Source organism: Bombus huntii, chromosome 9 (assembly GCF_024542735.1).
Source record: "Bombus huntii isolate Logan2020A chromosome 9, iyBomHunt1.1, whole genome shotgun sequence".
In the NCBI taxonomy this organism is placed as follows: Eukaryota; Metazoa; Arthropoda; class Insecta; order Hymenoptera; family Apidae; genus Bombus; species Bombus huntii.
The window spans coordinates 11,611,674-11,638,889 of record NC_066246.1 but is presented as its reverse complement, the minus strand read 5'-3'; the positions used below and the strand labels follow the sequence as shown (position 1 = coordinate 11,638,889).

Genomic DNA, 27,216 nt, shown 5'->3' with positions numbered 1-27,216 from the left:
TGATTGTAGGATACTTCGTCATATGTTATTTATACAGATTTTATTTCACTCGTGTGCTCATTTAAGAAAACATGAATGAATTTATTACTCAACCTAGTTTCATTTCTCCTTTCTCCTAATTCCTATTTCTGCATGCAATTCATTGTTAATTGTTTACCACTTAAACCAATGTCCAATGTTCAGTTCAAGACATTTATTTACTCTTTCATCATTTCTTGATAATGTGTATCAAAGAGGAAGGACTGAAACGTCTGACGTTTTATATGTTGCCACTTTATTCCTGGCTCGTCGAAGTTCATCACACCATCGGTCGTTCTCGCATAGTATATTTATGGATAACCTTTCGATTGGGAGACAATACTACACGGCGGATTCTGTAGCGATGCAACCGCGGCAAACCGTTCGAATGTATCGTAAGCTATCTACCAGGGAGTCACACCAGAGATTTCCTATCACTTTAATGTGTCGCGATAAAGCGGAGGATAAACGTGGCCGGCGTTTCTGTTAGGAAATCAAAGCTAGAAAGAAACGCAGCCACTTTGCACCGCGAATACCATGTCAGGCAGAAAGACGCCTTTCATGTACAAGTGTTTCTACAAATCGCAACTCCTTATCCCGGATGCACTCCCATCAAATCTTAAAAATCGCCTCTAAAAGATATCTTTGTCTCGTGTCGACGAGGAAGACGTGACTAAAGTTTCGTGCTAAAATCCTGTTTCCTCTATCACGTAAACAATTGCGATAAGGCGAAAGGAATATCCATGTGTCACAGTTGTATGTTCTCAGATATAAGATAATAAAATTATTTTAACGAGATGTTTCTTGCTGTTTTAAAAAAAATAGGAGCTGCTTTAATCGAGAAGAATATTTTGTGTAATGTTCTACGAAATATGTAATATCATTTTCCCATTCTATTTAGAATGTAAATTCAATGTATCAATTAAATTGTATTAATATACTTCTATATTTGAAGATGGGACAGAGTTCGAAGTATTCAAATTTGCCATAGTTTAGAGTACCTCGTATAGAATTAACTTGGAGTCTAACTGGATCGTCCAAAAGGTTATTTTCTGGACTGGGAGTTTGCACTGATACCCTGGTTCTCGTCGTTTCTGGCGGTTGAGGGCTCGTACTGTCCGCCCCCCAACTTGGCCCACCGAATGTTGAGAGACTTCCCTCCATTTACGTTTCACACTAGGGTGTTTCATTTAAAATCCACCAACAACCCTTACATATGAACACATATTACGGTGGTATTTCGCTGAATTTTCACAATCCTTTTAACCATCCATTGTTCGCGCGTTACAGTTCACATCATATAACTGCCGCTATCGCCCCACCAACTTGTGACAACTTTCCACAGCGAAAAACAATCGTGAAGAGTTTCCACAACTTAGTCATCGAACTGACTCAAGATGTCGTCCCATCGATTGTGAGATGGTATATGGAACAGAACACTGTGAGTACTCTATTCCGAACACGTTTCACGCTGTATCCTGCAAAGAGGGCGGGATAGGATGTCCCACGGACACACGAAGAATTTTTCTTCAGCAGTCTAAAGAGGATCGTTTGTCGAAGAAAATTTGTGCTGACACATAATCGATTCTAGCTCGATCGATGGAGCTGCATGAGCACAATCACCGAGAGAATGTAGCTTCTTGAATATAATTCACGTGTTAACCAGATACTTTCCTTAAAATGCTGCAATACGAAAATAGTCTTCGAACTTTTATATTCGTCTTACTGCCCTCTGCTGAAATCGTGGAATTATTGGTCATAACAATATCGGAAAGACGACGAAAACGAATGAAGGGATGTTGGGAATGAACGAGGCGGCGAAAATTTGCGTTCCAATATTCCACGGAACAATTTCCAGTCATGTCTATTTATACGCTTTCTAACCTAAATTTTGACCAAGAATACATCCCGATCTCTGTGCGAAGCAACCCCTAAATCAATCGCGGCTTATGGGTCGCGATTTCGAACGCGCCATCGAATATGGAATGCGCGCGACAAATTCCCGTCTCGGGCTTAAACCTCATTGATCACCACACGCTTGCTTCTCCTTCGCATACGAACGAACGATCTACCACGCGATACCAATCAAAATCATCCAGCCTACAGCCTTCGTTCGCCTCTTGCGGGCGAAAACGATTGAAAAAGTTGGATAACGCGTGGAAACGAAGTCGGAACCGGGAAAGACGCGATGGAACGGAAGGAAAAAGTAGAAATGCGGCTGCTGCAGTGGCTCCCGTTGCCCTCTATTTTCGTTCTCAGCTCGGTAATGCAGCGTCTACATCGTGTGCTGCGAGGGCGCTAAAGCGAGACAGAAGAAAGAGGGTGTGCTAGAGCAGGAAGAAGGAGAGAACCAGCGAGGCTACCGAAGAAAGAGAGAAAAGAGGAACGATGTTCACATGCTTTGTATATTATATATGTATACGTACATATGTATATGCATACGTACATGTGTGCATTGTATGTGAATGTGTTTGTATATATAAGTATCAATGTATATATGCACGAATATATACATATATGTAATGCATGGATGTAAGTATGGGTAAATATACTATATGTAGGATGTGTATGTACATATGTATGCATGTATGTATATGTGCACGAATGTACCTATGTATATATGCATGTAAGTATGTATGAATATATGCGTATATGTACTTACACATCTATGTATGTAGGCATATACTATGTATACATATACGTGTATTTATGTATATGAGAACGCGCACGCGAATGTACACACATGCACGTGTGTTAGTGCATCATTCGTACAAGCTGCCGGCTACTGTATTGGAGCGAGGAAGATTCGAAGCGGCTCGTGTCTGTATATCGTGCTTCTCTCGTCCAACAACTCTAGCGCCACGAGTAGCGTCGAGGCGCTTGCACCATACGGTCGAACATTACATAACCGAGAACGATGAACCCAGAGTACAGTCACCCGGCACGCTCGCATCTTTGATGTGCGTCATGCCGTTGCCTCGAGGAGAGTGCACAGCGCTTACTATATACCCCGGAACTCCCGAAATCGAAGCCACTTTGTGCCGTGGTTATAGCTTTGTCCGGCCATGCCTCGGCAACTTTAGCCTTTCCCCTTAGATATGCATACATGTTCCTACATGTGCATACGAATCACGGTAAATACGCGTGTGGAATCGACCAACGGAAGCAGAGTGTATTCTGTGTTTGCCAGATCGCGGAAACAGAGCTCGACGTTTGACGTTCGATTTCGTGAGGACGGCTGGAACTTGTCCAGATCTTGAAACGATCGGACGTGTATATACCATGGAACGATTCGCGAATAGAATCAGTGACGTCCTCCAGACTTTTCCACTTGTTTGTAAAGAGAATTACGGGATCGAGCACGATATCGTTCGATCTGACCGCCACGACAGATCACGATATATTTACTGTATTATTAACGGAGTCATCGAAATCTTTCAGCCTCAGAAATATTTTAAGAATGTCATATTGTGATGGCTAGAGCAAGTTCTTATATGAACAACTATGGAGGAAAGCAGAATAATACAAAGAAACAATTATACAAAGAAATTCGTTTCACACTTTTTTTGGAATTACTGACGTCCTCTATAATTAGGTGGCTTACTTTTGTCCTCTTTAGTTAAAACGTTCCATCTATTGCAAAATTAAAGGAAACTGAAGTTTTAACGTTCTCTTTGTTCCACCTTTATTCGTCTCGTATAACTTTACTTTAAACTACAAGGAACTTAAAATATTTCAACGTATCTTGAAAGGTGAAAAATTCTATATAAGACATTTTAGCTAAGGAGAGAAGACTTCTGAAAACGTACTTATACCTATGAATTGCAATGAAATTCCAATTACGGACGAAGGAAAACTTAGGGCGAAGAAAAGGTCGTAGAAACAGTGTGAATGAAAAGGAATCTTGTTAAGTTTTTCTCGTTCTCGTAATCAAAGCCATCCAGTCACATTGTTCCGTATGGAGTCTCCACTTGGTTCGAAATATGTACATATGTACTTTCGATGCTCTGAATGATACTACGCACAGGGATAAATAAATAGAGCTGGACGGCGAAAAGATATCATTAGCTACGGTACCGATTAAGTCGAAACCAGTTAATCACGTAACTCCGTGAGTTCGTTCGAGTGGCTGACCCAAGATTTTCCAGACAGGGACAGGAACGAAGAATAGAGTAAATAGAAAGAGACAAATAGTAGAGTGAGCGTGTTGCATCCAGAACACTCGAAACTTAAGCCCGATCGTCAAGTAAGCTCCTTCTCGAGCAGTTCTAGTTGAAGATTTTAGGACGATGGTCAACATATGCAACGTTGCTAATATGTCCGGGAATAATGAAATTCGAATCATTTCCTTCTGTTTCAACCCTAAACTGGTTTTATTCGCCATAATTTAAGAAGAAACAAAGGTAAATGTGGGGAAAGAAATGCATGGTCTGAAAAATATAGGTTAAAGTATAAATAAATATAGAGTATATTATTACTAAGTCAGATGTTATAGAGAATTAAAGTGCCAGACGGAGAAATAGGCGTCATCAAACTTTTACGACGCGAGGTAAAAAAGAGATGATCGAAATAAATAAAATGTCTTTTATTTGAAAAGACTATTACGAACGTCTATCACCGGTAGAGATATTAAAGGTTTCTGACTTGAGATAGTTCGAAACAGCAGTTACAATTTCCAGTGAAATCTAATTGTAAGGCAACCTGACGTTTACCAAATCGAATCAATAAGTTCGGTGTTCGTTGTTTCGAGATAACGATTAATTCACCAGCGAACTAGAATATTGAGCAGCCACGAGATTTTGCATAATTTTGTGTACAATTCGTCTAAGCGATCGAGTATCAATATTGCATAGACGATGCTTCAAACAATCGGAGGAAAATTAATGACTCTAAGCATAAACATGGTTTCTTGGTTACATAGTAACGCATCAGCCACATATTGCAACGATCTCTTATTTACGATTGCTGGAAGCTATTAGCTGTTTCCGACGACACACGAGAGAATCGTGTATTTTTATCCTTATGTAAGCGTGTTTTCTTTGGAGTGTGAATCGAATCGACGAAAAGAGAAATTCGGCGACGAATATTCAACGATACCGAGGAGACACTAGATCCATATTTCACTTTGCCTCTTATGCTACCTATAGTCGGATCATCCGACGAATGAAATCCGCTTCTGTTTTGCACAGAATCGAGTAGAAAGTGGTCAAAGGTTCCGACTATTACAGGTAGACGTGAACTCGCAGCTCGACAACGTGAAAATTGGGAACGCATATGTGGCTTTGGTTACCGATGGAACGGTGTGGAATACCAATCGAGAGAAACTTACAGTGCGACAAAGTGAAACAAGGAACGAGCTTTAGAGTCGTGCTCACGCAAGCAAGCAAGTAAGCAAATCAGCAACGTGTCGACACGCCGGCCAACTTTAACCGAGTTGTAATATCCAGTTGTGACAGAGCGTGGCGCGTAATCAACATATCGCTATCTCGCTGACATCTATCGTTCAACGACGTCGATGAATATCGGCGGCGGAGTATCTTCCTCGCGTTACCTAGTCACACGACAGTTCTGTCAATCTTTCGGCTCCATTTACCGTCGTCGTATGTCGAACGGACACGTCATGCCGGGCGCCTTCCGCTCGAGAAGGAGATTTCCTAACGCGGCAGTACGGTTCTCGATCATTTTCGGAGCACACCGTGTCCCAAAGAAGCGACGCGTGAATCGTTCACAAATAGCCGATCGTTTCCACCGCGGCAGAAACTCCCACACCGCGAGTAGGCGCGAAACGTCGCTAGGTGCCGCGCAAGCGCCGCATGTAAAACGTAATGTGTACACTGTACACGTACAGAGAGAGGTGTGTACGTAATGTGTACACGGACGACTGAACGCGCGCATTCACGCACTCACGTACGCACTATGAGCACACACCACGGGAAACGCGTACACAGACGGGAGGAGGTCGCGCGTTTTCCACCTGGAGCCTTTCCAGCCACGATGATCACTTTGTTGGCTGCACTTAACACGCACGCACACGGAATGCAACGTCGAACGGCGGAGCCAGCTTGTCCCGGTAACACATCGACGGCACCATCGTCGTTTTCTTCTTCATTGTCTGGCGTGGTGTTCGACCGAAGGCCGACCATGAAAACACGCCGAATTTCGTGTATCTCGTGGTATTTCGAAACGCGAAGAACCGCAACGTCTTCGATCGCGCATGGAGCACTCGAGCAGAGGTGGCGAGTAGAGTGCTGCTGGAGCAATGGCAACGGGAGACAGAGAAAGGGGAGAAAGGAGAATGGAGAGTGCGAAGAAAGAAAGGAAGAGGGCCGAACGAGGAAAATGCTGGTGTAACGCGAGCGGAGAAACGACGGAGGCGAACGTACTCTTCGACCGAGCGGGACCACTGGCACGCACGCATGCACGCGCCCGCACGCAAGCACGCACGCACACGTGTACTCATGTACACGCGCGCATACGTAGTCACGATGCCTCCACGTTTCCTTCCTCCGCGGTAATTTCGGGAGTCTCGCGTACCAACGCGTACACCGCACGTCACCACGATCCAATCGACCGTCCGATCCGAGCGGCAAAAGTGGCAAAACCAACACGCGGTACGCGTTCGTTATCTGATGTGGTGCGGCCACCACGCTTCCTACTCGGGCCCAGCGGGGAAAACTCGCGGAAACACCGTGCGACTGGCGCATTAGAATATTTCGGGGGTTTGATGAACCTCGCGGCTGTACGGGATACCCGAGTCACTGGCGGAGAAAGGAGACGAACAAAGGAAAGAGATAATGGAACTGACAAAGATGGAAAAACGAGTGAGCCGCAGGGGGCGGAGGGGAAGAAACAAAGAAAAGTAGGGGGAGAGAGATATAACAAGAGAGATAGAAAAAAATGGTAGGAGAGGGGGTAGAGCGGGAGTAACCGAGGGAAAAAAAGCATAGAAGAAGTAAAACCAGATAGATAGAGGGGAGATGGTGATAAAAAAAGACGGAAACAGAAAAAGGGGGGGTTAAAGTGTAGAAGAGGAAAAGAGGAAGAACGTTAGAAAGGAACGTGAGTGTGAGAGAGAGAGAGTGAGAGAGAAAGAGAGAAAGAGAGAGAGAGAGAGGTGTTTTTCGGGGACCGGCGTTAGCGAGTTGGCATCTCACAATATGTCAGAACTCCCCGCGCTTCCCCACCGCCGAATGACGCTGCGTCGGGTCACTGAACTGTGCGCGCCTCCGCCGATGATGGCCGAGTGCCTCACCCTTCGCTCTCCCCACCCTAATGTTCCTTGTAGCCCTCCCACCACCCGCGCAACACGACCACTACCGAGTACAGCCGAGCTGCGCCGACAAACCAAACTACGCTACGATCGTCGACTGCGCAACTCCGAACGATCACGGAAACGCACGACGAGGAACACGAGCGAGGAAGGCGGGCTTTCCGATCTCGTCCCGTGTGGCACAGCACGTTAACTTTATTAGCGCAGCTCGTTAAGGACACACCGGCTCCTAAATACACGTGCGTATCGTGTTTCCCTCGACGATGCTCGGAAATTGCCGCCTCGGAAAGTTTGTCTTTGGGGACGAGAACTGTCGCCGCTGCTACGACCGCCGCGACTAATTAAAGAACCACGATGGTTTTCCGTTTACTCTCGCCGTTTACGACTTTAACCTAAGGTTGAGTAGTCGTGGCGCGACGCGGTGTAGCCAAGACCGCGAACGCACCACCGGTTAGCAGGATTTTGGAACGGGAATAATGGATTTAGAGATTCCGCCCGATACCAACCGTATTTTACGACCAGATTTTAAACTAACGAGCGTGGCACCGGCGTTTTATGGACACTATGATTCAATAAAAATGGAGGTACGTTACTTTTATGGATATATCTTTACCTTTTATAAATTAGAAGAAGCTTGATGGACGTCATTATGACATGTCTCAAGTATCGTATCCACACAAAAAACGTTTCCTTTTTCGGAAATTTTTATTTCATTTGCCATAAAAGCAAAAATTGCAAATACCAGACGAAGTATTATATATAAACTGCTTTTTGTTTATGTGAATGTAGAAAAATATGTAAGAAAGAGGGAAAAACTTCTGTACGACATGTATTAGATAACCTTGATTTGATATTCGCACGAGAAACTTCTCTACGGTTGCATGGGCGGAATGCAAGACTTAATCGGCGAACTCCAAGTTCTCATATTTCACAATTTCTTTTTCAATCGAACTATTGCATATCGGCCGCCACGGGATTGCTACACGGTGCGTAACAATCAGTTTTAATTTATATTCAGTGTTAATGCGATTCCACGATCGGTGTACGCTTTAGGCATTTGTGCCAAGGTCACTTTCATTTTTGTGCCGAGCATAATGCACTTAATGCAACGTGCACCGCTGCCCATTGAAAGTATTTTGATTCAACAGTCAGTCCTTCTTCACGCGCTATTGCATTTTTCATTCCCGATTCCATCTGTTGTAATGTAATCAGTGATTCGAAGTTCAAGCATAAACTATGTTCGACATGGTACACAATACTAAATCATTTTGCATACTACTTCATCTGTATCCAACAACAATGATTTATACAAAGCAAAGAAAGCAACACTTTTTTAATATCCTTAACACTCACATTAATAGTATCATCACGAAACGTCGTTTCATCTTTCTCGCCATCTCTCTCTCCCACCTAAACATGCACACATACGTTTTCCAGAAACCTCATCCCTCGAATACTCCATTTGGCCCTCTGTCCCAACATGAATTTTCAAGTTATTGCCTCTTTCCTTATAGCGTTTCCCCTTAAATCCTCCTTGCATGCACACATCATGTTCCCTTTCACCCTCCTACCCTCTTATACTTCTTTCTCACCCCTGACTTCCCCTAACTCGCCCTTATCATCAAATAACTCTTTCAGAAGTTCGTTCCTTCTCTCGGACACGCGCACGGTACTCCCCACTACCACGACTCATCCCCACCCCGTACAACTTTATTTTCCATCCTCGTCCTTCACAGACAGTTTCTCTCTCTCTTTCCCTCCGGTTCCACCCCCTCTCGCTCCACCACGTATTATTGTCTCTGCCCCCGCGGCCGCAGGCATCGCCTCCTCTCACTTCAGGCCGTTCCCTCGTTCGTCCTCCCCCTCTCCCGTGTCCCTTTCGCTCCTTCTCTCATTTATTGCATAACCGTGCACGAGGTTGCCAACCTGCGCCGCGTAATACTCTATAAATACGTTTCGCAAATAAATAATCGCCCCGGCGATATGTCTCTTTGCGCCGTTCCAGCGCCTCGACTGGGCACCGGCGACGTCGTCGTTACCACGCTTGGAATTTACACGATGAAATGGCCAGATAGCTGGAGCCGATAAGCGACCCTCGTCGATAACGAGCCGTACATGCCTCAGAATGCACGTATGCACAATGCACACACGAGGGAAGCTGAGATGCGTGCACGCATCCGACGCCCAACGTTCAGCCACTTTCCCTGTGTATAACTATATGTTCATACGTGACGATATGAGGTACGAGTTCGCTCTCGATACACTTTTTCTGCCATCGGGCTGCTGCGCGACGAACGATACTAATCGATTCTCTTCCATGTTATGTAATTTGCAAATTCGGATCAGTGTTTGGTTTTCTTCACACTTACTGATCGATACCAGTCCCTTTTACTAAGCACTTGCTTGATTTATTATTGAGTTCCACATATATATACATCTTTGCTAATAAATTCGCTGGTAATATAAATATTTTTAACACCATTAGGTATGTTTTCTTTTCCATGAAATAAGGTAGAAAATCTCTAGAAAAATTTGATCTTCTGAAATGTTCCCGTTGAGAGACGTTAAGTTACATAACAGGAACCTCCAGAGCCACTTTACAATGCAAACCTGTTTCAGTTTCGTTCCCTTTGCCTTTGCGTACGCGCCACTATTCGCCAATTTGGCGTTATATTCGACGAGGTAGTGGAAGAAAAATGGAAGAAGAACATACCGCATGTTTCGCTTGATGCCTCTTTATGTATATCTCGAGGTCGAAGGCTGCGCCATAAATGGCGAAAAATCGGCCTGATCCAGGCTTACCATGATGAACTCGGAATCGCGAACGATGAGCCGCGTGAGCCAATCGTGGTCACGCCGTCGATCAGCTGTCGGGTAAATTTACACCAGGTGAATCAGAACTGTATGTGGCTTAGAAACATGTATCGCAAGGCGTGTTTCCACGGGAGATGTGAGGTACAACCAGTGCGGATGTCGAAACAGCTTCGATCGGTCGTAACTCCGTTAAGCGCAGAGACTTGGCGCAAATTACTCGGTCGAAGTTGATGTTTATTTCCATGACACTTAGGAACTTGCTGCGAAGTTTGTTGTCCCCTCGCGGCCCTGCTAAATGATGTCAGACATCGCAGCAAGGAAGCAGCCGAGTGACAGCGTTAATTCGCGCTGTCTTCTACGATACACTCTGTTAGAGGACCAATCGCCTCCAGTAACAAGATGCTGATACTCGAGTGGTATTTGCGTGTTGTTTTGGACAATCTCAAAATTTTGTAGGAATTGCATAATTTAATGTTTCATGCCTATATTTATTTTTGAAAGTGCTATTACAATTTCCATGTTATTGAATAATATTTTAAGTACGTTTAATACATGGACTATTTCCTACTTTTTATTTGATAAATTATAAATAAAAATCGTATACTTTGATACCTCTGATATAAAAAACTGTGCATTATATGACCATTTTACAGACCACATATCCGCTGTTTCATAGACTGATTTAATCTGAAACTGTTTACTCATTTTCTATATGGTAAACGAAATTCTACCTTTAAAAAAAAGTGATTTCGGCTCATATACTTTCATCTATTATTCTATTTCTTCAATTTTCAAAATAATCAATAAATATATATTCATCTATCATGAGAAACAACCTATAAGACATTCTTCAATATATTGTAATCATCGATATAAAAAAATGTCGTTTTATTCGAGTTGCTCCAAAAGAGACTACTCTTATTGTTAGAGATACTCCCTTAAGTCGCTACAAACAACAACAGTATTACATAACCCGTGGCTGAATCCAACACCGATCTAAGGATGATGCGGTAAACTTTAGTGCACTGTGTATGCACCACAATTAGAATCGTTTCATCTGGCAGGTCGGGCGGTACGGTGATACACCTGCACCATTGGGAGAGTTTAAAATTTCGTATGGTCTTTTCAACCGCATTGAGTCATTGTCGTGTACCTTCGTTTATTAGAAACGAGAACTTGGCTGGTCTCAGTTTATCCAAATATTTTTTCCATTTTTATTGCTTCCTTCTTAGTTCTCTATATCCGCGTAGCAGAAAGCAGACGTTGCGTGCAGTCGCTGAAGCGAGCTCACGCGTTTGTCGTCGGCAGTTGCGAGTGGCGTGAATCTCGGAATGAATGTAGGTCAGGCTATAGAATAATCAGCATGGAGGTAGATTCTTATGAACGAGTGCAAGCGTTCCGCACGCTTTTAATATTTCTCTTCTTTCTACGGCCTGTCGGCGTCGTTAACACACCACACATTCGCGGAAACGCCCGCGAATAGACTGTGCATTTTGCGTCGCGCAGCGGGGCGTTACGATTAGGATTGACATGCGATTGCGTCCCGTTCGGCTGCATCGTCCAGATTCTATCGAGGTTACCGATAAAACGTTCCCTATCGTTTGTTATCTCGCACAGAGACAACATGTTGTTTGACGTTCGGGTTACCGCAACGTCGCCGAAGAAAAAGAAACTTCGCAAAATTTTTCACTAGAATAGCTGAAGTTTGTCGTCGAATGAAGATGATACCGAATACGTTCGAGTCGACGCGAGAAAAGTTTGAGACCGATAAGATAATAGAGAACCACAGCTACCAATTTTACCCGTACGTTGCAATTTCTTGGAATTCGAATCGAACGCCGTTTTCATCTACTGGCAAGATAACGAACACGCAGTTTATTCGAGTCACCGATCTGTTTCCATCGCCTACACCCATGCATTGCTGCCTAAATATACGCGGGACAAAATATAGCGTGATGATCTTTGGGAATAAGGTACTGACTAATACATAGCTCGGAGAATCCCACGCAACGTGAATATTACCGAGACGAACATGCCTAACGTAACCGATTTTTCGATTTACCGATAGTTATTTTTAGATATTAATGTTTCGATTCGATACTATGACTACGCCTATGTAGTCTCCATGATTGCACGGGGCAAAATGTAACGCGATAAAAGGCAACCGGTGTAATCCGTGAGAATGACCGATCTCATGGATTACGTAATAATTTAACGCGAGAACGAGAGATGCAAACGGCCCTTGGGGCCACGCAGTGCGCAACTGCGAAGGAGTCCCGCACGGTCGCACAGACAAGAATGACCGTTACAGTTTCCTTAAGCGAATTCAGATGTGGCAACGCTTGCGACACTGCGATGCCGGCATGGACATGGTGCGGCGTGGCGCGGCGGTCGATCGACGGTGTCGACCGGTGCCAAAATCGCTCGAAAAGATTTTTGAATTTGGGCCGGGCCGGACGCGAATAGCTCGGAAACGCATCGGCCGATTCAACCGGTTCAACATTGTCTTCCGTTTCTCGTGGTCATTCATTATGTATTTTCGTCGCACGCAGTCTCTGCTGCGGACGCGTACGTCGCGGATAAATTGTGGTCCGTTACGCGCACGAATTTATCGTATCAGGCTATGCTACGTCGGTGCACCGGCCGCGAATACGGGACTGATTTGCATCTCTGCTCGTCGGTCGACTTTAACAACGACGCGATTCGCGTCCCTCCGAGTCACGCTCTCCGGATCGTTCGATACTTTTTCATTCGTCAGCAGACCATGGCGCGTGTCGTTAGTCGGTGAGGCTTTTCGTCGATACTCGTGGAAATCTCGAGTAGAGCCCCACAGCATTTTCTAGTTTTGGCTGCTAAAATCGATCGCTGGAATATTTTGTGGCACGGCAACGGTGCATGCCGGTAAGAGACCGTATCTTCCAGCGACATCTACTATCCGAAAACTCGGACGCTTGAAAAAAGAGCCGGGTTGTATAAACGCGAAGAGCGGTCGCGTTCTTCCCGATGCCATTTACCTTCCGTCCCTCCAGACGATGTTATCTGTTTATGTTAGCGCTTCGATTTTACGAACGTGGACACGCGCGGGTCTATCGACAGTGCGTTTATCCTGTAAGGATTATAGTATGAAACGACAACTAATGGCCGTGTTATATCTCACGGCGTCGATTCGATCGCGAGTTAATGTCTATTAACGGTTGTCTGTACGATAGATTAAACGTTCAAGCACCATGTTTTGAGACATTTTAGCCACCGCTCACCGTTCTCTGGTCGGTCGCGGCCTCCCTTGTGCTTCTGATCGAGCCAACGAAAAGCTCCGACGGGTTTCTCATGCGAGAAAAGTCAACGTTTTTCCAGCGGTCAATACGAGAAGCTAACTGGCGACCGGGTGTCGGAAGGTTAGTAACTTGGTCAACGGTGAACGACCGAGGGAGGGAACTGCGCATGCGCCAGTACGCCGGTGACCCAGATGCGCGCAACGTGATTGCCGCTCGGCCGTTCTCGCCGATTCTCGGCGACCCTCGGGGCCTCTCGCGGTCGCCTCGCGGTTGACCCACATCGCTGCTACTCGCGGCACTCGCCACCACTCGCGCGCTGTTCGCGCCATTCGCGCGCTCTCTCTCTCTTTCTCTTCTATCTCTCTCTGTTTCACACACACACCTTTCCGTCTCTTACTGGTGCTCTCGCTCACTCTTCCTCTCCCTTGGCGATTTATCGATGCTCTTCTCCTTTGCACCGACTCTCTGTTGAGTATCCCGCGAGAATTGGATGGGTTCGATGATGACGAAAGCAATGATGATGGGTGTTAATTTGATGAAAATTGAACAGATGGGAAGTCGGTTGTTAATTAGAATATACGTGCTTTAGTGTTTGAGTTAGGTTAGAGGAGAGTCGCAGAGGATTCGGGAGAGTTCGTAGAGGTTACGCTGATAAAATGAGGGTTTGATTGTCTGGTATCAGTTCTACAAACCGGTTAACCAAAGAAATGATTTTAATTAGAAAATTGCGTTGTTGGTTGGAGCAACATTGATTCAAATGTTCTTCTGTTTTATGTAAATGGAGAAGGAGGGATTGAAAAAGAAAATGTCAGGGTTATTTGAACGAAAATAAATTGGGAAAAAAGTTATGAATTTACATTTCATAATTAGATAGCGCCCGACGTAAAAAAAAAGAATTTGAGAAGGACGTGTGTAGCGATAATTTAAAAAAATTCGGGAGCCGGTAGCACTCGTGATTCGAGGAAAATTGGAGGGTCCGAGAGGATCTCTGAAATATGAAAAGGCACGTACGGTGTGTCTGTACTTGAAACTGACTCACTGAAGCGTTGTTCACTCGTGACTACCACTCGTCTGAATTCCACTACCTTTTTGCTCGTGCTCGGGTGTCAATGCTGTTTTGCCGTCAAAAGAATCGACATAATATTTTTACAAGAGCTTATATCTCGTTTCTTCACGATCTTCACGATCTTACTATCAAATGGAAATTTATGACCTTATTAAAAGAGAATAATAAATATATAGTATAAAATAAATTTCCTGAAATTTAAGAAAAAAATTCTCATACTCTGTATTAATATTTTACTATAACGCTATCGATCTTCTGAAAAGACAAAATTAGAACGTATAATTAACAAGAAACTCGTTTTTCTGCGTCGTTTCGTGTTTATCTAGTTGTTATATCTGACTGGAACGATTCGTAGGAGAGTAGGCTCGCATATGCGAGGTATTTCTTCCAATAGTGTATAATTTGCACGGTGCTCGCACCTACGTACGAGAGAATGTCGAAAGGAGTCACAGCACCTTGAACACCGTCGCGATATCGCGTATAGTTAACAATATTAATGACCGCGTCCGATAATTGTTAGCAACCGTCGGGAGGAGTTATTAATCGCCAGTTTCGATTACGTTTCGCGCCTAACGACACCTTTATCAGTCGACATTATCTTTCGTTCACCCCTTTCCTCTTTTTTTCAGACATGTCTGGTGTTGTATGGTCGCTTTTCACTTCGCAGTCGATGCCCGTCATTTAAAGTTACGGCATATTGATTTTAATGCGGCACTCTCTCACGTTCACCAAACGCGAGTCCCGTTCGTTAAGAGAGAGAAAGAGAAAGAGAAAGAGAAAGAGAGCCAGCCAGTTGCAACTGAAGAAATTAATTCCTTTCAGCTTTGTCGTTCCTTTTTCCGGGGATCCCGTTTGAAGAATATCCGTAATGAAGTTCATTTCGTCCCCAAGGAAACGGCACGGAGGGGACTTTAGCTTTCGAGTGGTTCTGAAGAGCCGACCATCCTTCAGCCTTCTTTCCTCACTTGGTCCTCCTATCTTTCTTTCTTCCTCTCTTTTCTTTTTTGGTACAGCGCTTCAGCGGTAAACTAACGAGCCGGGCGTAATAAAAGTATTCGACACGAACAGAGAGCAATTGATGGCTTTTTTCTCCTTTTTTTCCCTTCTTTCTTTTTCGACTTTAGTTTTTGCAACGATAAAAGCTTATTGAAGTCGGTTAGTTCGGCAGGAAGTTGCGTCGAACTTGTCGCGCAATTGAAACGTCTTTGTCGGGAACTGGCGCAACCACGACGATTTACATCGCGCCAGTAAAACGCGCTCGTCATTTAGTTCCGTTTATTTTTAGTCTGCGCGCGGCCGACGCGTACAATAGCCTTTATTCGATTTGACGAAAGACCGGCACGCGTCACTCGTTTTCCGGAATGCTTGCAGTGAAATTTAGAAAGCTCGCCCGCATCTGCATGACCGCATGTCACACACTGAATATACATCGTCCCAACAGTCGATACGTGTCTGTACACAGTTGTGACAATGGGGGATGCTTGGAGGATTCCCTTCGTTTTAATCGTGCCTTCTTTTTCTCTCATAAATTATGTTCTCTCCGATACGAAGAACCTACATTCGAACGTTGTGAAAGACTTACGAAGATACCAAGTCCACCATCTCGTACCCCCATTTTTCGTGTATTCGTCCCGACATCCTGGTAACTGTCTCTTACTTAAACGTCACCTGTCGCGATGAAAGCCGCGCATTTTAAATTGACCGGAGCAATCCATTAACAGCACTGATCGATCAGCTGACAATCGACTGATCATAAAAAATTCATTATTTAACACGTTAGTCGGCACTTTTGTTCTAATCCACTTACTAGTCTGACGCCTGTTCTTACTGGCTCGCGTCGATGGTTCTTGCGCACTTCCACTGTCTGCTAGACGAATCGCCAGAAGCTGTCCGAATCAAAAATCCTCGTTACGCGATCCTGCTTCCTCTTGGTTTAATTACCGGAAAACATGACTGGCAACGATAATCGGCCAAAAATGTTGATTAATCGTCTCGCTGGTACTCGTCTACACGTTCCTACACGATCGAAACGGTTAATTGGCCGAGCGAATCGGTCGATTAATCGATTAACCGTCGAACGGTGTCTCTGCTACCTGAAACGGGGGTTCTCGATCAGCGGAACCGATCCGAGATACAACGACGTATCTTGCCTGCTCGTTTAATTGCCCCATGCTCCGATCGTTAAACTCGAAAAGCCCGATGACGATCTTATCGGTCGAGCACACGACCATCGACGACCGACAGATTGTAGTACGATGCATCAGACTATCAGACGAGTGCATATTCACGTGTGGCGTTCGTCGAACGCGGATGCACCGGAGCATCGAAATGTCACCATTCGAAATGCAAGCCAACGAAGGAGGAATCAATTTCCGTTTTGCATTTACATACGAAGTCGGTTTATTCGTTTTCTTCCTAACGTTCGATCTATACGATTTCAGATGATGATATTCAGCGCCGCCGTTTTTGACACGTGTTACGTGCGATCTTGCATATTTATGAGCGCCGTTTCAACAAAATTACAGATTTGTTTCGCTACGAGGAACGATATGTTGCTAATTTTGTTCGATAATATCTGATACAATTATTTATTTAATATACGGGGGCTGGTTGGTTAAAGTCAAAGGAAAACGTTAATTTTGGTTAATAACTATGATTAAGTGTATAATTAGTGACTATTTATGACATATTTTTCTATATTCGAGATAATCATCAGAATTTTATATCTTACTTGACGTAATGCATAATCCCATTGAGTTTTCTACATTACTCATTTTAAATTCATCATTCTATTACATTAGGTTAAATGTACGCAACACGAAAATTTTGTATTTCGGTTTTAAATGTAGATACATATACTGTACATATGTATATACACATTATTTTATACATGTTTTCTCTTAAACGTTACTAATAATAATTTCATAAATGTTTATTGCTTTTCTTGCTGAAAACTGTCTTGTTCACTAAGTGGTTATAGATAGAAGATTTTAAAGGATTCGACATACGTACGTCAGCAAACTGCCGACGAAATATAGGTCCAATAAAATCGCCGTACGAAATTCACTGGGCGAGTGTAGTCGAGAAATAACTTTGTGCTCCAGAAATGTATCGCAAGAGTCAGTATTTGAAACTACGACTATAAATTTTTCTAAATCTCCGCTTAAACTTTACCGCCGAACGGTCTTTCAAGAGATATCAAAACTTTGACTGTAAAGGATCTTCCGTTCTCCCTGGAACTCCCTCTTATCTTCGTTCTCCTAAAAATGTACAAAACAGCTTCTTCTCTAGAAGTCGTTCTTGTCCACTTTCGTATGAAGTGAAACTTCTATCCCGCATATAATTCCTTATGCATATAATTTCAAATCCTCTATGCAAAATTAACTAAAATCATAATACGCGCAGTAGCTCCACCAGAAATTTATCTAATACGAAATTCGACTAAGATTCTCCTTACTAAATTTTACATTAAAAATTCGTTAAGCTCAATAATTCAAGTACGAAAAATATTACGTTACGTACGGGCAAAAAATGCGCTTAAACCTGATCTACAAAATTGATAGAAATTTCATCCAAAGTCCTTCAAAAATGAATACAAACGCTATTACCTCCGTAATTTTGCATCTCCTCTAGCTTTCCTCCTTAATTTCGCCTCCATTTCACTCGAAAACCCCTACTTCAAAGTCCCACGTCACGTACTATTATCCTACTCTTAGCGACCACCTTCTTCCAACTAAATTTTCATCTAGTAGCGTGTGATGCAGGAAACGCGTTTCGTCGGGTTTGCAACCGTCTGGGACGTTGCCGTGCTCATCTACGAGAGCGCGAGTCCATTTTCATCGGAACGCGGCTTGCGCTTCCGCCTCTCGCGCTTGCTCGCTCGTTAATCGCGAGATTTACACGAAAGCAACGCGACGCTGCCCGCAGCCAACGTTTCGACCGTTCGCGAAATGATCGTGCATGGTTGCGTGCGTGCATGCGTGTGTCTCCTCATAGCGATTTCGCATTCGGCGCGCGACCAGGCGTACGCAACAACCGCGCGCAAACTGTTTGGAACAGCGCGGCACACGCGGTCGATTCATCGAACGCGCACATATTTATAGCGGGCCGAGTTTCCACGAAGACTTTTCCTGGCGATGGATCCTACCAACGAAAGCCCAGCCAACTCGAGCGAATTGCCGGGCTGTTTGGGATTCTCCGCGGCGAACCGTATCGCCCAGACGATGTTATTGTTGTTGTTCTTGATGATGATGATGATCAAGATAGGTGATTCATTTCGAAGGAATTGAGATTCATTCGATCGAAAGTATTTTTATTGGAATCGTTCGAAGGTATCTGAATAAGTCCTACATGGTATTTGCGGTTATTATTTAACAAGGAAGATATGTTTTTAAGTATCTAGGAATAGCGCGATATAATGTGTGATACAAGTTAAAGATAATAGCAGTGAGTAGATGATCGGCATCTATAATGTTGACAATAGATTAGAAATTAGTGTTACAGAGTTAAATATTTGTGGAGTTGGATAGTTTAGATTGAGGACATTGGAAATTTTGTTCGTATTGTCGTAGATAATTATTGTTTGGAAAGAACGGGATGTTTTCGGTTTTGGATAAAGTAACTCTTTTAATATGTAATCTTAACGCATTCCTTTTGCAGTTTCTTCGTATTTGATTCGTGTTAGAAGCCTCATTTATCTCCATAAATTATAATGGGACGTAGTTTTGCAGAATAAAACATTCCGTCGGTTGTGCAGTAGTTCATTATACCTACTAATGACTACTTTATAAAATAAATTAGCCAATAATTGTGACTAATGTCATTGATTGAGGTTGTAGTTCTAGAACTGAAATAAAACACCGTGGAAAAGCAGAGATCCTGGTTTGATTCGAAGTTAAATGAAACTTCAATAATCCAAATGCTCGTTAATTACAAACGAAAACAGAGTTAATTTACTGATCGATAATATTGCGAGGAAGCAATAAATACTAAATTGCTAGTATTGTGAATGTTTCGATATAAATAATCGATAGGCACTTCGATGTCTATTTCCAGTGGAGGGGCATAATTAATTGTTAATATAATTAAAGCTAGATTATATTCCCTAATTTGAAATTATTTTTCGAAGACAGTTATTATAAATAGGAAAATTCTAAAATACCTATATATACATAATAAATTGATATTTGTTTTAACAACTTAAATAACACTTAAGCTGGGAGATAAGCGGGTGTATTTATAAAGTAAGCCAACTAGTAGAAATTACGAGTGAAACTTGGAATCGTTGATCGAAATTGGGCTGCGAATATCACATCGCATAACCATAAAATTTATGCAATAGCAAGAGGAAAGGCAGCACACGCAATGCGTCTATTAAACGCACTACTTTATTAGTCCTTCTCAGGTAAAATATACGTTCTAACATAAGAAAACGAATCATCATGCTTGCTATTATGCAATTTATTACTGGCCTGTATGCTGAAAAACCAGGCAGAATAATTAAGATGCCCTTATCTACCATTCCTAACGACCAGATTAAGAAATCACACTGCTCGTATCCAGATAAAGAAGAAATACAAGTTGGCTACAATTTATCATCCAACTATTAGCACCTTCTGCCTAATTCATTAAATCCAGTTAAACGTTGAAGGAGCTATCGGACATTTGCTGTTCTAAGCTTAACTTTTTCTCTGTGTGCTTCATATCTGTAAATCATGTAACACAAGGATCTTTTCATTACCACCATCGCCCTGAGATCTAAATTGCGATAATTTATCGATTACGTGTGTACAGTAGTTTACAAAAGTATCTCTCTATAAACATTTATTGTATGTTTTGTACAAAACATTCCAAAATTTTATTAGCATTGTAACTTGATTCACACTATCATCATACTTATAATGGTAAAATTTAATATAAAACTGAAAATGTACATGGAAGTTGCAAGATATTTATTGCAAATATAGATTTTACAGAGATCATCAAAGTATTCGAAGCCACAAAGTTTAGTAATTCTATCTCTGGTACTAATTGCATATTTAAGAATACTCCATGATATGTACCGATTATTCCATGCCACAAATGTTTGCAGTAAATCCTGTGACGCATATACATTTGCAGAAAGATTTAAAATTTTACGAATATAATCACGGTAGTCGTATCCCATTACAGTGCTAATGATATTTCAAGAAGTTTAATACAACACACAGAATACATTCATAAAAATTTTCTATGGTAAGTATTCGGATACTTTCACGAATCATTGTATATCAATTTACAGTAAACGTTTGGAAAAATTCGGATCTCGTAATGGTAGTAAAGCTTTGAAACGGAATACAAAGCGATACGTTGCGCGCCCGTGAAACACGACAACGTCATTCGGGTATCATAAAGTTGCAGGATTATCTGTTGGCGAGCACACAAACGAACACAAGCATTATGAGGTTCCCATGTAAAATTGCAATCAACGTTACGCCGATCGTTCGCCTACGACTAGTCGATTCTCACATATCAACATGCCTAATCCGCCTACGCTTCGCTCTCGTCGTGCTCTCACGCTTTATTTCATGCGAATCATTGCGCCGCATTGTGCGAGAACAAAAAGAAACAGGCAAAAAGAAAAAAAAGGAATGGAAGGCGAAAAAGTAGAGAGAAAAAAGAAAGGAGCACGTATTAACGTTTCCTTCGATTTTATCGTTGCGATACGTTCCTTTTCCTTGGGAAGTATGAACGTGCTCCGAACGCACCAGTCCCGATATATTCGCAATGGTATCGATATTGAATTGCGTAATGGCGCGCTTACGATTCGCTTGTGAACTTTCGCAAGGTGTATCCTGCACGTTTATTGTTTTTCGCGTGGAAACTTCTTTCCATTCACTGTCACAACACAGACACTTCATCGTGGAATTTTGTGATTTAAATATATCAGTAATCGTTCACGATGTTCCGAGATTAAAAAGAAAATCTCAATTATCTATTTTGTTTGTTATGTCGAAGTTTGAATGAGTTTAGTCTGATATTATTCCGTTACAAATTTAGCAGTATAGGTTTTACGTTCTCTGTTACACGATGATAAGAAAGTTCTCTATATAGCTACGTAATATTTTTAAAATCGTGTTTTTTAAAAATAGATTTATATATACGATTAGATCAAGAATTGAAAAAATTCTAGCTACTCGTATAAGGAGATTATGAAGTTTTGACGATAAAAAAAGAAAAAGAAAACAGTGTATGAAGCGATGTTTGCTTTTGTCCGTTTTATTATATCGCCTAGCGATCGTCCAAGCACCACGTGATATTTTAAGCGCGGAATGTGATAGTAAAAGTAGAAACTAAACAATTATTTTATTGGTGGTGCCTGTCAGAAAGCTACTTATATCACTGGCTACTTTTATGCTCTTTCTTTTTCTAGAATTTTCGATATATTATTCAAATATAGAAAAACTATGAAAATAATTATCACGACTGAAAATGTATATTTGAGACGAGAAAAGTATCGTACGTTGACGAGCATAAAGTTATCAGTCTAATATTAGATATTGATCCACGCGTGTTCGTGTATGGTAGTCTATATTCACTGAAAAATCTAATATCTCACATTAATGTGCACGGGCCATTAATACGATTACACGAGCGAAAACTAATGCATTTCGTTATATTTCGGCGCTACATTATATACTACACGAGAACATCTTCGATAATTAAATACCTCGTAACTTTATGAACGCTGATATCGTTTCCAATAATTAATCATGAAACATCATTATGAACCGATTTTCCAATTTCCACAAATGCATGTATTTTATCCCGAATTTTAAGTAACATAGAAACGAAATGATAATTTACGTTGGATAGTATTTATGGAAGATATTTTAATAAGTTTGGTAGATTGAAGAACGAAGATTTTCGTAACGACGGAAATCGATCGAGTTGTTTCGCAAACGAGAAATAACTCGAATGAATCGGGTAAATGTCCGACTTCTACGGGGTGAGAACAAAGGTGCTTCTATTGATTATCTCAAAATAACTCGCACGGACTTAGTAATCACGGCGGAGGAACGACAACGGGTCAATCTTATAGTAGCTATGTAGTTTTCATATCCGGAAGTTTCACGACGTTGTCCGACGTCGGAAAATCGTGTCAAACATGTCAGGCTATAATTTTACGATATTATATGTACATAAAACGACTTATTGACTTATATTTTCTAACTATCATCTTTTTATATATTTACGAATTTTATCAGCGAAATAACACCTATCATAAAATATCATTGTCCATATCTACATATATTATAAATTGTAACATTGAAAATTGCAACATTAAATTCTGTCATTATTTACATATTTGCAAAATTAGCTATTTCATATGCATCAAGCACGCAGCAAAGCGATGTTAATACCAATTCACCTATTTTTACATTCTCAACAACTATTTTATATTACATCCAATTTCTGAACTCTTTTTTTAAATTACTTCGAAATCTTCAAATCCGCAGTTGCTCGCGGAACTTTATTATCACGGTACCAAATCTCCCTTCCCGTTGGATTTTATATCGTGTCATTTCCAAGGCGTGCAAAGGGAACGCGGAAACGTGAAATTGTAAAACTCATTAAAAGCTACGAAATACCTGGTTCAGAAAGAGCCGGCAAAAAGCGTGGTCCCGATGCGCCGCGTCGTTTTGCACGTTTGATGAAAGGATTACTGGACGAGCGCACTTCTTGCACGCGATGTTTACCCGGTGTTTTCAACGCGTCTACGTGTTTCCCCGGTTAGTTTTTCCGTCTCGTTAATACGTCAACACGTCGAGGCTTGCCGCGCCGGGCGTAGACATAGAAATTTTTAGAACAGAAGCTACGGATACACAAAGTAGTAGAGGTGATTCAAAAAACGAAGAACTGCCGGAGTGATTCGAGTAGAAATAGAAACAATCGGCCAAAGATTGTGATACGAGTTGTGAGAATACGAAGATTTTCCGGATTGAGATGAATGTTCAAGAGAAAGAAAGAAGGAAAAGGAACGAGAAATTTAGTTTATAGTCCGAATATTTAGTATCTGTATATTCGACATTTTTAAAGATGAGAAGAACCTAAAGGTTTCTTAAAAGGGCTACGAGCCAACGTTCGAAAGATCGCGTGGTGTTTGACATTTACGTGAAAATGGATTGAGATATGAATTTTGAAAAAAGCAATCACCGCCACTGTTTATCTTGAAAATTTCAGCTCTGACCGACTGACCTGCATCGGTCGGCCCTCGTATATACGTGCATGCGTCCATGCTCCCTCTCCTCGCCTCTTTATATCACTCGATACTGTGTATTTCTGATATCTTTGAAATTCAAATCCAACCGCTCACGATATTCGAACATATTTCAGAAAGTTTGTGACTCACGGACGCGAACTTTACTATTACGTGTACTTTGAACATCATCTCATTTCCAACAGAGAAAAAGAAAAGAAATAGAGAAAACAGTAGGAGGTAAAAAATTCGAACGTATTTTGAAGCTCTTGATTCTTCGAAATCACAAAGTTGTCGCATGCAAACGTTCGCGGAAGAGACGAGCATTGTTTGTACTTTTAATAACGCTCCGGTTGCCGCGACGCTCGAGCGTAGCTAACCGTCTGAGACGAGGCCTCGACGATGATACATCGAGGAAAGTCGAGTGGAAAGCGGACAATGACGACGTGTAAACGCTTACGGGCATTATATCGTCACGATAGGCCAGTTACAATGTAAGAAACTGATAAATGCCCGCAAAAGAGGATAACCCGCTGCTATCGCGTTAAGATCGGAATATCGTCTCTTGAGTATAATTTGCATCTCGGCTAGGTGAACGAGGTGACAGTTTGCAATAGTACGACGTGGATGATTCGTGGCGATCGGGTTACGTAAAGGGGAATGGGTGCAACGATAACGTTGCGGCGTAACGAATCACTGGTTTGTGGTGATGTTTTATGAGCGCGTCTTCGGCGAAGAATCGCGGAACAGGGTGACTGTGAGTTAAAAAAAGCTTGCTCTTTCTTCGCCGGTTGCTTTCATCCCGCGATCTCTGGCTTCGTTTGCATGCACAGCGAAGCGCAGTTTTGTAATCATTGAATACGCGAGAGAAGTTTGCTTTACTTTCTACTGGAGGTAATTATTTGAACGGTGGCAGAATCGCTTTGTACCTGCTAACCGTGGCAGAAGAGTATATTTTAGGTTCACCGATGGTGGTTAATTGTTTAAAGAATTTGTTAGGATATTATTGTCCAATGATGCTTGAATATTTGACCGCCTTTTTCAAGCGACTCTGCTTAAAAGTATTCATTGTTTATTATTAATAATATTGCTATTTGAGTTCGATAAGTCTGGTAATGATCACAATATTTAAATCAAGATTACGCTTATTTATGTATATTTTAAAAGTAACGTTTACAATAGGTATATCTATATCATACTAAATTATGTATTTATGTACTGTTATTAATGTGTAATGCAATTCTATTTAGATTTATGGGCTTCCGGAATTCTGTTTAATAGGTTGTCGCACCGCTGATCTTCGTTTCAAAATAACTTCTTTTTACAGAACCTTTTTACCTCTTGCCCACTTTATGAATCTACTTTCAAATCCACTGGCATTCTATCCAAATAAAAAAAGATAGAAAAAGGGGAAACAAAAAGGACGATTAGATAATAAACGATTCAAATAAATACTTGAATCGTTGAACGCACGCCTGCGATTGACGGAGAGTATCAAAAAGATTAGCGGGAGCGCGTGAAGCCGCGCAATTCCGCGCTCCTCTGTGCATCGAAGGCGAAGACGACGACGAAAGTCGAGGAAAGTGCGCGACGATGACGATACGTACATGCGTATGCCGGTGCTGCGGCGTGAACTCGAAGAGGGGCTGCTGAACAGTAGTGGGAGTGGATCAGCGAGTGATACAGAGAGAACCCCGTGTCACGATAGAGACGGAGTCATCTAATAGAACGAAGACCGGTAGACTCATGAGAGAGAGAGATAAAAGCATCGTGTTAGTGGAAGAAGGAGGCATAGAAAACGGCGAGAAGCTACGAGAGGAGAGTACGGAGAGACGGAGGAGTAGCAGAAAGGAAGGGAGATGGGGAACGGCAAGGGAGAGAAAATGCAGGGAGGAAGACGGAGAAAACGTGGAGAAAGAGGGAATCAGGGAGACCAACGTAGGATAGAGGAAAGAAGAGGGTCGAGAAAAAGATGGGTGAATAGGGTGCAAAAGAGTGAAAGAGAGGGAAGGCGAGAAGGGTGGTGGGACGAAGTGGATGGCGAAGGGTGAGAAGAGAAGGGGAATTGTGCGCGCATCGGCGTGCATTGCACAGTGCATGCACCTCCGAGAGGTGTGGGTGAGAAACGCGGTTGTGTTGGTACGAGCGTGTAACTGGGTCGCGGGTTCGACAACTTCAGCCAAGGCTGCTCGCGCAGCGGTTCTCACTCGCCGTTTCTGTCCGCGCGATTTCGCCGCCGATTCTTCGTTCTTTCCGTCCCTCATTCTTTTTCTCGTTATACGGTAGAATTTAACGGAAATTACGCGAATTACTATTCGTTGAATAATACTGTACGTTGAATAAAAAAAGTATATCAACGTGTAATTCACGTATATATAAGTTTGTTTGTTTATCGAAATAACTTTCTGATTTTCTAAAATCGCGCGTTCGAAAGACGCGTGGCGCATTCAAGACACGCCCGCGCATCTTCCAACTGCGTTTTAAATTTCACGTCCGCCGCGAATTACGGTAAAAATAACCGGTCGCGAGCACGCGTTTCGCCGCTTGCGGAGGATACGTCGATCGATACGATCCACCGCGAACGCGAGCTTCCCTTTTCCCTTGCCCAGACTTAATTGAGGAAACACGATGCCGCGAACGTTGCTGCCTGAACGTTCCAACGATTTCCTCGATCTTTTTTTTTCTCCTGCTTCTCGCCTATTCTCCTACTATTCTCCTAGGCAACTCGGTCGACTAGCATCCTACACCAAGAGTCCCTGTCTAGGATTATTTATGTTTCTGGTCTCGAACATCGCGCGGTTCGCATCTTCGGATCGACACACCTGAGTATCCACCGAGACCTTGTGCCAGCGACATTTTTTCCAATGAAAAGCTGTTTAGTTCTATTCTAGACGATCGAACTGCACAACCACGTACATATTTTTCATTATCAAATACATTGCATTGAAACTACAATAGAGATTGAAGCATCGCTAAAATTTTGCATTGAAAAGATATGTTAATAGAACATGTTTTAATGAATTTTAACGAAATTTTAATGAACTAGCTATCGTGAAAACAAGATATCTTGTTATATGTATCTGATTAAATACATGTCTGAATCTATTTATATCTGAACTCTTATTATACGAACGTAAAATTACAGATTGTGGGGAGAACCAATGAATTCTTATTATATGATATCTAATTATATGAACTATTTGTTCCACGATTGAATTCTACTGTACATCTGAAAGTGATATAAAGGACTTTACTTGTGAGTTATGATGGTGAAGATCGAAAGTGCCAGTGTGACGAAGTATGAGCACGTCAGTAGCCGTGAGTTTCCACGTCTAGGGTTACCTTGGCAGCATGATTTAACGAGGTTCGTGCAAAACAACGAGAGCCGCTTTAAGGAGACGGAACACCGTGAATGCAGCGGGAAACTTTGCGTCATGCCGCGCATTATCATGAAAGCACGCTCTTTTTATTGGTCCGCCGCCGCCGCGCTATTGGAGATCGACGACACGGTTGTCGGTATTGTTAGTCGATGTAA

General features: G+C 42.3%; 1 protein-coding gene across 5 annotated transcripts in view; it reads right to left on the bottom strand.

Annotated features, from left to right (window-relative positions):
* The window catches only part of LOC126869348 (probable nuclear hormone receptor HR3), a 117,943-nt gene that overhangs the window by 24,393 nt on the left and 66,334 nt on the right, over nt 1-27,216 (bottom strand). The window contains exon 1 of one of the 5 annotated variants that reach the window (XM_050625746.1): nt 1,020-1,197. The exons of the other annotated variants lie outside the window; for them this stretch is intronic. Within the exon in view, the coding sequence (XP_050481703.1) occupies nt 1,020-1,182 (163 nt within the window). The 5' untranslated portion in view covers nt 1,183-1,197. Of the gene's footprint in view, nt 1-1,019; nt 1,198-27,216 lie in introns of those variants that run through there. 5 annotated transcript variants of the gene reach the window in all.